A 13,848-nucleotide genomic window follows, 5' to 3' on the forward strand; every position below is an offset into this window, starting at 1 on the left:
GATAAGTTCCTGAGTAAGGAGCAGTACATGAAGGTAATTCTTAAGGCCTTCTACTTAAGTTCCTTCATTTAGTAATTCTTAGCCGTAGCGCTCAAGTTTCTATTTGCTAACTTAGGCGCCTCCGAGATGGTGTGTGGATCGGATGGATTGTTGGGAGGTGTTGGTCGATGAGTGGTGCTCAAAAGAATGGCTAGCCCTCCACAACGAGGCCAAGGACAAACGTGCCCAAATGGAAGGTGTGCCACACCATCAAGGCAGCTCCAACTTATATCAGTTCGGGCACAACTGGGTATGTGGTTTGCTTCATGATTCATGCAATTCATTCATCATGCTAGCTTGAGCCCTTTAATTACTAATTTACATGTTTCTCTCTTTCAGGCATGCCACAATAAGGTGGATAAGGTGCCAGAGGTGTACGACCTGTATGCCATGGCCCACACTGCCTCTTTCAAGAAAGTCAAGGCTTTCTCTCAGTCTGACCTCGATGATGCAAACAACTTCACCAACATCTCCTCCCACAACAAGCTCGTGAGATATTGAGATGAGGGGAAGGCGAGGAAAGGGGAGGACTTTAACCCGAGCCAGGGTCCCATTGATCCAGAGCTGGTGATGATATCTGGTGGCGGGAGGTCCCATGGCTCCATAGCCATTGGAGATGGACTTATCCGTTGTCCTAGCACTCTCCCGGAGATCAAGGCGCGCCAGTCGAGCTCCGCTCCTGAGATAAGGCCTCGTGAACGGCCAGTGCAACTCGCCATCAAGGTTAGTGATACGTACTCAGTTATCTTTCTCCATTACATTGTGTGCGCTTCCATCAATGATTACAAATGGTCATGTGAGTGGTGTTGCAGGCTGCTATACAGAGTGAGAGAGATAGAACGGAGAAACTTCTGGCGGAGGCGGCGGAGAGGCAGCGGGAGTTGGAGGAGAGGACGACAAAGATGATGGAGGAGGAGAGGGCACGGAATGACATGCAGGCAAGGGCCATGTACGAGCTCCTTGTGGTAAGTTTCTTCTGTAGATTAGCCAAAACATTCATGTAGTGTTTGTCTCATTACTAACTAGTATGACTGAGTCGTCAAAACCAAATGTGCAGTCTGTGTGCGAGAAGACCGGTCAGACCGCTCCGCCGATGCCAGTGATTGCTCCTGGGACCACGGTGAGTTTAATTTGAATGGACATTACTTGCTAGTCTTAACATTTGAGTGTCATCATGCTAACAAGACATTGGAAATGATCTTTGGTGCAGCGTAACTCCAGGCAAGCATCGCATGATCCTTCTCCAGCTACCGACACGAGCCAGCCCGCTCCTACACCTCCTGGATCTTGGTAAGTTTATCTAGTGTTTTGCTTAACACATGCATAAAGACCTAGACTTAGCTTTATTTCCTCCAATGCTTACCATAATGACCTAGACTTAGCTTCTTCTCCTCCAAAATGACTTAATAAGCTTATTGACCTCCAAAACCATCCATTTTACCTAAGTTAGCTCTAAAACGATCTGTACTTAGCTTACTTATGTCAAAAATTGCATAATTAGCTTAGTTAGCTCATAAACGATCCATTTTACCTAAGTTAGCTCTAAAATGACCCATTTTACCTAGGTTAGCTTATAAATGATCCAGTTCATCCAAGTTAGCTCAAAAATGACCCATTTTACCTAGATTAGCTCCTAAATGATCCATTTTACCTACGTTAGCTTTAAAATGACCCATTTCACCTAGGTTAACTCCAAAATGACCCATCTTACCTAGGTTATCTCATAAACGATCCATTTCAACTAATTTAGCTCATAAACGATCCATTTCACCAAGTTAGCTAAAAAACGATCCATTTCACCTAAATTAGCTCTTAAATGATCCATTTCACCTAAGTTAGCTCAAAAAGATCCATTTCAACTAAATTAGCTCATAAATGATCCATTTCACCTAAGTTAGCTCAAAAACGATCCATTTCAACTAAGTTAGCTCATAAATGATCCATTTCACCTAAGTGAGCTAAAAAACGATCCATTTCACCTTAGTTACCTCAAAAACGATCCATTTGACCTTAGTTAGCTCATAAACGACCCATTTCAACTAAGTTAGCTCATAAATGATCCATTTCACCTTAGCTAGCTCATAAACGACCCATTTCAACTTAGTTAGCTCATATATGATCCATTTCACGTAAGTTAGCTCATAAATGACATACTCTTCTTGTTCTAGTCTTCTTCTTGTTCTACTCTTCTTGTTCTAGTCTTCTTCTTGTTCTACTCTTCTTGTTCTAGTCTTCTTCTTGTTCTACTCTTCTTGTTCTAGTCTTCTTATTCTAGTCACCTATTTCTAACTTTCTTATTTTTCATTTTGCAGATTTCATTCAATTGACGAAAGCTTGCATAGATGGAGTGCTCCTTATCCCTTTCTCTGTTTCTTTTGTATCGTTGAACTATGCATGTATCGTTGGATGAAACTATTGTAATATATATGGTTGGATGCCTCTATGTTTAACTTGCTATGTATGATGGAACTATGCATGGAACTTGGTAGTTGGATGGAACTATGCATGTATGATGAAGTTATGTGTTGGATATCTTATACGTTTGCTCTGTAATTGCCTTGTGAAATATATCTATATATGTCATATATATTTGCTGTGAAAATTGTTGGATTTAATAAAAAACAGAAAAAAAAGAGCCAATATGCAGGCTCTTTGCCGTCTGCCGCGGACGGCAAAGAAGACACGTGGCATCCAGCTGTGCTTCCTGAGAGCTGACCCATTTGGTCAGTTTGCCTACAGTGGCAGACGGCAAAGAGCTGACCCATTTTGCCGTCAGCGGCGGACGGCAAAGGCTAGCCATGTAGTGACGTGTAGATGACATCATACGGCGGACGGCAAAGACACTACAAAGTTTGCCGTCAGCGGCAGACGGCAAAGGCACTAGAAAGTTTGCCGTCAGCGGCGGACGGCAAAGGCCTGCTGTTAGCCACTTAACGGACTGACAGCACAATTATTGTCGTCCGCTCTCTTTGCCGTCCGCGGCAGACGGCAAAGGGCCTTTGCCGTCAGCCGCCAGGAAGCAGACGGCAAAGTAGCTCTTTATCGTAGCCTACTTTGCCGGAGCCTTTTGCCGTCCGCCGTTCATGCCTTTGCCGTTCGTCGTGGCAGACGGCAAAATAGCTGATTCCTGTAGTGTCTCCTCATCTGAGTAAGGCCTGCATAACGAAACATTCATCTCCTCCGTAACTTTTGGGGTAATACAGTCCAGCACCGCGTCCGGAGAGAGGGTTGGATCTTTTGTGAAAATCTCCTTAAAGTAGGAGTGAGCCATTCTCTCCATATCGGATGGGACACTAGACCACGTTCCATCTTGTTTCCGTAGGCGTTGTATCAGGTTCCTACGGGCACGCCACACCGCTCTCCGGTGCAAATATTTGGTGTTGCGCTCACCTTCCTTTAGCCAGGTGATGCGTGGTCATTGGAGCCATAGCATCTCCTCCCTGTATAAAAGCTCGTCGAGCTGGTTCATTTTGTCCCAGACTTGAGCACGGTCCGCTCCAGCCAGCTGCAGGTCTGCCAATTGCAAACAGAGCCTCTCAATATCTTTCAACACGTTGCCAAACTTCGTTCTACTCCATTCCTTCAAATCCTTTAAGACCTCACCCAAGGACCTGGCCACCGATCCCAAGCCGCCAGGGGATTTGTGTTTATTCCATGCTTCAGCAATTACGTTGGGCAGGGTATTGTCACGTTCCCACATGATTTCATCACGCAAGAAGGGAGGTTGACACTGCTGGTCTGGCATCCCCTCCAAGTGTATCAACAAGGGGCAATGATCCGAACATGAGGTGGCCAAGTGTACCACCTTTGCAAACGGGAACGTATCACGCCAAGCTTCATCAGCACAAGCACGGTCTAAGCGGACCTGAACATTGCGGTTTGAATCCTGGCCATTGTTATATGTGAATGGGATACCAGAGAATCCAAGGTCCTCAAGCTCGCACATCTCTAGACAGTCTCTGAAGGCAATCATCTGAGCCTCCGAGCGCTCGGTCCTCGATAGATGCTCATGTTGCCACAAAGGTTCATTGAAGTCGCCACACACCATCCACGGCTCACCCGAGTGAGCTCGTAGCCTGCAAAGGTGCTCCCACATGCGATGACGATTTTCCACCCGAGGCTCTCCATAGACAAAGGTGCCCCGCCAAGATGTGCCCGACCCTCCATCGACCACACTGACATCAATAAAACGATTGCAAGAATCAATCATCGTGACAGAGAGGGACTCATCCCAGAAAAGTGCTAAGCCCCTGCTCCTCCCATCACTACTCACTCCATGAAAACCTTTCAGACCGAGTCTCCATCGCAGCTTCTCTATTTTCACAGTTGCTTGCCTAGTTTCACACAGGAAGACAAGCTTGGGGTTATTGGCTTTTGAGAGGGCCAAAACCTCACGAACTGTCCGGCGGTGCCCCCCCCCCCCCCCCCGGCAGTTCCAAACTAGGGTATTCATTGCGTCCGGCGGTCTTCCTCGAGGGAAGCCGCCGATCTCTCATTGGTAGCATGATCCTTGATGAGCTTGACACGTTTACTGCTAGAAGAGTTGCTCGTTGGCGAGGCATTCTCTCCTAGGTCCTGACCGCTGCCATCCGTAATGGCCAAAACCTCATCCTTACGTTTTGGTTTGTTCAAAGCATCATCTCCAGCACTGTCCATGTTCAATCTCTTCCTTGCATCTCTATCAACTTCCATGATTGCACCCGGGTTCTTCACCGGGCTTGTGGCTGTGTCAAGGGTCTTGATTATAATTTCTTTGTTTAGGGTTGGTTCAACATCCATGGGCTTATGGTTCAGTTACCCTCAATTTTTTATTTACCCTAGTAATCTGGTTGTACTGCTATTCAAATTTGAATAAAAATGGCACAAGATTGTGTTACTTTCTCTACCATGTGATATTCTGTGTGTTGTTGTGGAAACTCTATTAAAACATATTCAACTAAAAATAATGGCAAATGTAAGAGTGTTCTCGGTTCATATTTGAAAAACGATAAAACATAACCAGCATATGACAAAATTTTGTATTAAAGAAGAAACCTTTTGGATTGAAGTGAATGAAATGTCTTTTTTTTTACCAAAAAAGGTAAAACCTGAACTACATAGATTTGCTCCACATGTCCAACACATATACACCTATAACCATACATAAATTAATTTAGAAAAATAAACTTATGACTAACATGCATATTGCCGAGGTGGGCTGACTGTTTGGATAGGCTAATGGAAAAAAAACTCGGCAATCATAACTTATGTGGCATAGCATTGAGAGAGAAAAATAGGTAGAAGGTTACAACTATTTATTAATAGAGGATTATTAGACTTATTGTTATTTTCGGTGTACAACTTCAATCCATGGAATAAAATAAAACATTGGCCACCACTTCTATTTATTGACCACGTGAAGGGGGCTAGAGTTTAGGGTTTATGTATTCTTTCTTTGACGGTAGTTTAGGGTTTAGGCTTATGATACATGGCATTTCTATATTTGTTGGCTCTACTATAATATATTTGAATACCTTCAATGTAGAAAAATTGGCCCCCACTAATGTGAGGTTCTAGTTTTATTTTTGCGAAAAGATCAAAAGTCATATATTAAAGTCGACCAACACTTACAAGGCCCACTTTGTTGAAATTAGAAATTACACAACGGTCCTTGGGAAAATCGATGCCGTCTTCCTCCTGCACTCGCTGGTGCACCGCGTGAGAGAAGCTCAATGCCACCTCTAGACCACCGAAGCACCATAGAACCAAAGAAACATTGTTGAAGCGACAGCCGGGAAGTCGTCAGTCGAAGCCAGAAGACGCCAACGACAACGATCTAGGATACAGATCATCATCCTGGAGAAGAAGGCTATGAATAATATTGGATGACCTCCCCAGATCTGGCTAGACAAGTCTGGGGAGACATAACGTCACAAGCTCCTCGAAGACGCCAAATCTACATAACGTCACGGTCGGTGAAGGGGTGAAAAGACCAAGACTCGAAGTGTCATTGTCCACTCCACTAGAAGACACCTTCGAATACCACATGTATAACACCAGGACAAAATCAGATCCACCACTCGAGAAGAGTGGTGACCAGATGCTCCCCCATCCTCCTCTACATCGCCTACGAGGTAGACTAGGAGTCGTGGAACTGTTATTCTTAATCCAACCTTATTGTATTTCCTAGGTTCGACCCTATATACGTACCAAACATGTCTCATATCTTGGACTCATGTGTTGATGAATAAGATAATGATATAGATCAATTTTTTCATATTAGAATAAATTAAGGATGCCGATAACTGCCACACGTGTGGTGTATCGGGTGGTTGTGCCGCACGCCCTGTGTGGCACGGAGACAACCCCGCCCGCACGACGGCATCCGGGCGCACCCCGCCACAGCCCGCACGTTCGGTGCGGCGCGATCGCCCCGCACGAGCACGTCCGGGCGAGCGAGCACGCGGCCCGCACGACCCCGTCTCGGCCGTCACCCCTCCCCGCCTGCGAGCCACACGCCCCGCGTGGCAGTAACCACGCGTCCCGCCGCGATTGCCATGGTCTGGACCCTCTTCAGTTGCCATGTTGCTGAACTGCAGTTGCCATGTTGCTGAACTACAGTTGTCATGTCAGAGAACTACAGTTGCCATGGTTGCTGAACTACAGTTGCCATCTTAGGTCAAGTGTCGGATGCCATTTTTGGGCAACTGCAACTGTTGCCATGTAAAAGAGAGAGTTGCCATCTTCTTACAAGCACGCTAGGGCAGTTGCCATGTACCCTGCAAAAACACATGGCAACTGATAGCTTTGGTGTGTGGGAGAGGAGACGGGCATGTGGGCGACGGTGGTATCTTTAAGAGTTGCCACCTACTAACACTAGACAGTTGCCATGTAGCGCTACAAACAGACGTGGCAATAAATAACACGTTCGGGTAAAAGAGAGTTGCCATCTGCTTACAATCACAAATAGGGCAGTTGCCATGTACCCTTCAAAAACATGGCAAATGACAGCTGGGGTGTGGGAGAGCGGGAAATGGGCAGTCGTGGGAGATGGGAAACAGAAGTGGTGCGCGGCGTGCGGGCGCGACAGCAGTTCCATTGCACGCCCCCGACTGGCAAACTGTTGACCGCGGAGAGAAAACCGGCGTGCGGGCGAACTCCCTCACATGCCACACACACGAGTTGCCCTACGTGGCACACAAAAACAGCCTTTTCATGCCAAGATTCGTGCAAAAGGCGCTGGACGACGATGGAGGCATGTGGGTGAGTTAGCTAACGCCCACACGTGTGGGCGTTAGTGGTTTCGTAAATTAAAATGTGATCAGGTTTTCTAGCCCAAGAGTCAACAATGGTGCAGACCTGAAGGCACACTCTTCTCTTCTGGTCAAGGACCATGGAAGAAGAACCGTTAAACAAGCAATGCAATAGTTCTAGTATAAACCGATCGCAGATATTTCTAATATTCTAGAAATTTCAATTTTGTATGAATATAATTTACCATTTTATTTACTTGCACATAAAATAGACATGCTTGCATTTTAAGACTCTCTGACAACTTTGTAGCTCTCAACCATGATATTTAAGGAAACTAAGATAGACATAAACCCAACATATATTTGCAATTCATCAAACAACACATATTAATCTTTGAAGACATGTGATAGGTTTTCCTATATTTTTCTCATCTAAAATAACGTTGTGAAACAAAAATGGTTAAAATGATTTTTTTTGTCAAATTCCTTGTAATGTGCTCAAATTTAGTGAATTTAATTCGTCACAACCCACGTTAAGATTATGATACCTTAATATTTAACTATCATTCCATAGTGTTTAAGTAAAATAGAAATATATATTGGTTAAGATAATAGTTAAAAAAGATAATTTTTAATTTAAAAAAATAAAAAAAATTAGTCTAAATAAATATTCATTTGTAACTCGCCTTGTTTAGGGCCCACTGATCTAGTAAACCGGTCTTGATCAATCTTTACTGATGCAATGACAGTATACGATAAGAGCATTGTTTATGCCAATAAAATCACATTATGTCATTATTTGCATTTTAAGCTCTACTTGTAACCCTAGACAATCCTACATCTATATGTATGCAATTCTGAGATTGCTTGTTACCTTGTTCTGCTGGGTTCTTCCATATCTTGCATGAACATACTCTAATAGTTAGGCCATCATGGATTTGGGAAAAGGCTAATAACATCTCAGGGGTTGGTTCAACGGTTGCTTGGCTAATCTGTCCTCTTGAAAAGTATCCTGGATCGTAATGATCACCTCCAAAAATCGAAGTTATCTATCTTATTGAAAGGCCAGACCACTCTAGTGGTATATCAGTATGCATTTGTGATTAGTTAGCCTTCGGTCATTCTAGTGGTAAAAGAGCAATAGGTGATTGTACTGCTAATGAAGTGTACTCGGGTCTTGTTAGCTCAAGTTGATGGGGTTATTAATGTTCGCACATATTGTTAACCGCTGGTGTAATATGGAAATATATCCTAGTAGTTAAATCAATGAGTTATTGTAGTCGTGTTCAATTCTAATTATTTTGATTTTTTGCGTTCAAAAATGATGTACTCCCTCGATCCATATTTAGGGCGGAGAGGAAGTCGACGACATGAGGGTTCCCAAGGCCACGAAGTGGTCAAGCCCGGAGATTGGAGTGGTTAAAATAAACTCCGATGCGTAATTTAATTTATCGCCGAGACGCGCCAATCTTGGGCAGGCGCGGTGGCCAGAGATCACAAAGGATTAGTGCTCTTCTCCGAGGGAAGACAGGTGTCTGACAGCAGGTTAATGGAGGAAGCAGAAGCAAAGGCCGCACTGATGGGGCTGAAGTCCCTGTCGAAACTGTTCAGAGGCCCCATCATCCTGGAGTTGGATTGCCTCGCGATTGGGAGGGAGCTCCAACCTGATGCATCGGGGAGATCACCCCAGTTTGGACAAGTGATGGATATTAAAGAGGCTCTAACTGGTTTTGAGTCGTCCAGAATAGCCAATGTGAGGAGGAGATGCAATGCTTTGGCACATGAAGCTGCTGCGGTTGCGAGAAGGATAGGCAACTTTATTAGGATAGCTGACATGCCAGATTGCATGCATTCGCTGGTTAATGGTAATGCTGCCCGGTTACTCTTTGTTTCTCAAAAAAAAAGTAATATAGAGGAAATAACATATTTGGGTATTGTTCGAATTAAAACTTTGTAATATGTCGCAGGATGGTGAGGTAACAAATAGAAATTTCTAGTTTAAAGCGTCTCTAAAGGGCATACATATAAATATCTCAGTTTCCTTCTTGTAAGAGCCAGCTAGGACAAACTCTTCCCGTGCTGGCTAGCCTGTGGGTTCGCCTCCCATCCGACTGCCGCTTTGGCACCCGATGACAAGTGACTCAACATACTAGTGCCTATCTTGCATATGCTAATCCAGGATGACATAAATGTAATATGTAATATGTAAAAATTATAGCTAAGGAAAACATAAATGTAATATGTAATGTTGCTATGATTCTAAAGATGTGATTATTATCATCCCAAGAATTGTTCTTTACGTACACTGCACTATTTCTAAAAAATGAGTCAATCAATATAGAAGCATCTCCGAAAACTAGTCAATCAACACACATATGATTTATGCAGTAAGAATAATGACGCAGTTGTTGCTTGTCAGGTTCATCATGGAAAGGAGGACGAAAACATATTGCATGAAGGCCAAGTTAGATAGCAGTATTCAGCATGTGACTTTTGAGATCTGTCATCCTGGATTAGCATATGCAAAATAAGCACTAGTATTCAAAATCCAGCATCACACTCCTATATTACTTCATCCAACGAAGATAATTATGTGCCATCAGCTATCTCCGACGAGCATTTGGTTTTTAATCAAGTTCGCGGCGTAGTCAGCAACCCAGAAAGATCCAGCCTCTGTGCAGCAGTAGCCGTGTGTGTGACCTTCTTTCTCGATCGACAAGGCAACCCTCGGAGCATGCTTTGAGATCTGTAATTCAACACTCCCAGACAAATTAACATGAGCAAAGATATCCATGATACAACATGACAACTCACATAATCAGAATAATGCCGTTGAATGAGATCTATTCACCTCTTCCAAGTGAGTCAGTGGACCCCAGTGATCATCCACACCGAACAGAAAAGCAATTTGAGCCTGTTTTGCTCTGATGAAATTCCAGTCCGGCTCTTCATTAAGCTGAAGTGCATAGTAACATGGTCAAGAACTAACTGGTATGCAAGTAGAAAATAGGAAGAAACTCTAGTATAGTACTGCAAGTAATGCAATTGTCTTTGCCATATAATGCAGCTGAATGTAGCATTATAATACTCCTATAGTGCTCTTGTGACCCATAATGCAGCTGAATGTAGCATTATCAGCGTTTACCTTTTGGAACTCTGTCTTTGCCATGAAAAGCACATTGCGCATCGTATGGTACTGCACAGTTTGCAGAAAATGAGCACATGTCTCGACATGTTTTCAGATAAGAGAAAAATACAAAACAGATGGCCAACTAAATAGGAAGAAGCTCAGAGCACCTGCAAGAGATGGCTACATCCAGCATCAATGGCTGTTGCAGACCAAGAAGATCCAAGGAACCTTTTCACAATGCTCCTCGTAACTGAAGCCTGGAGTGAGCCGATGAAAGACGCTAACAAACTAACGCCTTTACTAAGGAGAGATGACCTGACATGTTCATTTGAGAAGATCAAGTTCAGAGAAACAGTAATATTCATTTGGGAATGGACATGATCATTTCAACTTTGAAACTCAAAAGTAAGGTACCAATTAACCTCCTATAAAATGACAATTACGAATAGGAATAGCTATAGACAGCAATATATATACATCGGTTGTCTGTCTAGTTGCCTACTATCTAGCATCATGTATGTGTTGTGTTGCTTGTTTAATAGAACAACAATTTTAGAATTTTTATCCCCTATCACATCGCCTTGTTTGAATTATCCAAGTTTTGTGGAGTAGCAAACTGGCATTGTTGTGTTGATAAATATACATACAAAAGCAACCAAACTCGAAAGAATTTACTACCTTGCAACATATCCAATTGCTGATTGCTTCATAGCATTCTTGTTCAATGTCAAAAATGGATAAAGCCCTAAAAAAATTTTTACCTGTCCAGGAGTGTCAAAAACAAAAATGAAACAGCAAGTACAGACTTAAGGAAAGGACTTCGAAAGGAGTACTAGACTTGGATAAATACTCATACCTTCTTCTGGAACCTTTTGCATATTTCCAGACCTATGTACGCGCCAATAGAATGACCCACCTACATTTGATACAGAACTAAGCTTAGATGGTCTCTTTCATATACAAGGGAATCACATACTCTTCAGTAAGAAATATTAACAGTTGGACCCAAATGGTACATAACTAACAGTTTTGTACAGTACTGCAGAAAGAGTAAACAAACCAAGCGCTTCACTACTATGATGTCTTCATACGCAAGGCAAATCAACTACATATGAAAATATATTTATGAAGATATTACCCCAAAACAAAATGATCATGGGCCAGCAAGTCAACCAGCGGTGCAGGCACCTTTCCACAAAATTCACTCAGACTTTCCTTTTCCTCTATTCGGCTCAATGTAATACTTAAACTATATGAAGTTTTAAAAACTTGTATTGTAGAGTAAACCAACTAAATTTTCCACATAGTAATCTAGCATAGGACAGCCTGGATTTAATAAACGGAAGCTTGTGTTGGTGAAGACAGAAGCATACCACAATTATGGACTGCTCGGTATGTAGAAGCTCTTGCTCAAGAAAATCAATCTGCAAACATGGACATGAGAAATATGAGTAATATATTCTCAACTGTCGAGAAAATGATGAGAAAAAAAAGAAACAGGAAAGTGTTCACCTGTTCCTATTAAGTTTCAGAAGTGTGTTTCTTTTTGGAGATATGACAACTAAAAAAACGTTGCAGCAGGAACAAAATTAAGAAGAACAGTTGCAGTTGGAAGCGACGAAAGCATGCCAAAACGAACCTTGTGCTCAATCTGTTCGTGTAATGAAAACAATCGTCCGTGCTCGTAATCCTGTCATGGGTTGGGTAGTGTAACAATCAGATACATAGCAGTCTTAATATGCTGACCAGACAGTAAAAAACAACCATATCATAGTAAACAACTAGACATCATGCCAGAGGACCAATAAAAGAATGTGCATTGACAAGGATTATTGTTGTGCATTTATTCCTAACCATGCCAGTGAATAAGGATGACAACTTTGAAACCAAGATGACCAAAACATTGAAATTGTTTTGTTTTACAGAACAAATTATTGAGAAACAGGGGATTGCCAAACTTTTATCATAGCAAGTAGTGAATAGAGCGCACAAGTGGAACACCAGTTCTCAATAGAAATTTATAACCTGAACCAAGTTATGAATACCACTAAGAACCTAGAAAATTTCCTAACAACCTGATGCTTTAGATAACCCCCTCTCCGCATCTGTCCAAGGGAAACCACTAAGAACATCAAATGCTCTGAAACTATGATAATCCCAGACAATCCATCACCATTTTTAACTGTCTTCCGTAAATATAAACGATACATGTGACTGTCCCTTGTCGATTTCAACATGACAATATGAATCAAACTGAAGAAATCTGTTTATTACCTTCTGCCCATGTGAAATGTGCCCTATCGCTGAACAATGCACAAGGTTCATCAGCAAGCAACAACAACAATACATCAACGAAAATAGCCTCGGATCAAGCAAGCTTACCCGTAACAGATGCCTGCCCGCCGAGGTTTTCGTAGAGGGCTTCGACAAAGTCCTTGTAGAATCCAACAATACCTGCCAGCCACACAGAAACATCAGAGCAACATAAGCCCCTGACTGACGGATCCTTCTTCACGCATCAGCACTTCAACACATGAAAAAGCAGAGATAATTTATAGCGCGCCGGCAGTCACCAACCTGGATTGCCAGGGACGACCAGAACGTGAAGCGACGGGGACGGCTCCCTGGATCTTATCTCGAGCAACTCCGTGGCGAAGCTGCAGAGGATTTGATTTCAGACTTCAGTAATACTAGCAATTAGCGACAGCTGCGAATCCGGAGCGGCGGATGCGGACGGCGGGTACCTCGAGACCATGCAGACCCTGGCCGTGGCCCGCGCCCTCGGGGGGAACGGCGCGAGGAGCCCCGCTCTCTCCATGCTGGATCCGGCGCTCAGCCTCGCCCCGCCGCCGCCGCAGGCCGCCGGTCTAAACAACCTGGGGAGCTACCCGATATAGCGCCGTGAGAGCCGGGCAAGTCAGGGGGGCGACAAGGTCGAGGGAACAGCCGCGCGCAGGAGCGGATTTCTACGCTACGCGGATCAGAAAGGGGAAATTTTGGTGGGGATTCGATTCATGGGAGGAGCGCGGGTGCTTACCCATCCAGACGGAGCCGGGGGAGGAGGAGGGGGAGCGGGCTCCGGCGACTCGCCTCGCCGGGAGGGTGCCGCGCGCCGCCGGGGAAGAGAGGGTTCAGGCTTCGGAGCGGCAGTGAAGACTGACCACGTCTTCAGTGAGTCAGCTACCTTCCCACCGATGGAACACGTTTGGGGCGTGTTTGGTTGCCATAGTCTACAGTAGGTGCATTCCATAGCCTTCTCAACTCACTCTGGCAATGCAAATGCAGCCTCAAATGCACCATCATGTTGTTTGGTTGCCTGCATGCCCTCTTGCCTGTATGGGCTGAACCACACTGCCTGGTGTTTGGTTGCACGCATGTTAGTACACAAACCAAAGGCATGGTGATTGGTTGTATGCAACGCCTGGTGTGTGGTAAGCTCTTTGGCTA

The 13,848-nt window shown here is 43.9% G+C and overlaps 2 protein-coding genes across 3 annotated transcripts; both read right to left on the minus strand.

The window, feature by feature from the left end:
- Positions 1-3,454: 3,454 nt before the first annotated feature.
- On the minus strand, positions 3,455-4,087 carry LOC141020827 (uncharacterized). The gene has a single exon (XM_073495771.1). It carries the CDS (start codon positions 4,085-4,087, stop codon positions 3,455-3,457), a length of 633 nt encoding a protein of 210 aa, XP_073351872.1.
- A 5,541-nt stretch (positions 4,088-9,628) lies between these two features.
- LOC109739318 (uncharacterized) lies at positions 9,629-13,634 on the minus strand. Of its 2 annotated transcripts, none has more exons than XM_020298405.3 (13): positions 13,439-13,634; positions 13,146-13,285; positions 12,979-13,058; positions 12,784-12,855; positions 12,676-12,704; positions 12,041-12,091; positions 11,775-11,825; positions 11,258-11,317; positions 11,080-11,162; positions 10,569-10,716; positions 10,417-10,467; positions 10,123-10,227; positions 9,629-10,017 (listed from the first exon to the last, which is right to left on the minus strand). In XM_020298405.3, exons 2-13 carry the CDS (start codon positions 13,217-13,219, stop codon positions 9,871-9,873), a joined length of 951 nt encoding a protein of 316 aa, XP_020153994.1. In that variant the 5' UTR covers positions 13,220-13,285; positions 13,439-13,634; the 3' UTR covers positions 9,629-9,870. The 2 variants fall into 2 exon arrangements, with proteins under 2 accessions (XP_020153994.1, XP_073367388.1); XM_073511287.1 differs by having other exon boundaries at positions 13,146-13,277; positions 13,439-13,628.
- Between the last annotated feature and the right edge of the window lie 214 nt (positions 13,635-13,848).

The sequence above is a fragment of the Aegilops tauschii genome, chromosome 3 (assembly GCF_002575655.3).
Source record: "Aegilops tauschii subsp. strangulata cultivar AL8/78 chromosome 3, Aet v6.0, whole genome shotgun sequence".
In the NCBI taxonomy this organism is placed as follows: Eukaryota; Viridiplantae; Streptophyta; class Magnoliopsida; order Poales; family Poaceae; genus Aegilops; species Aegilops tauschii.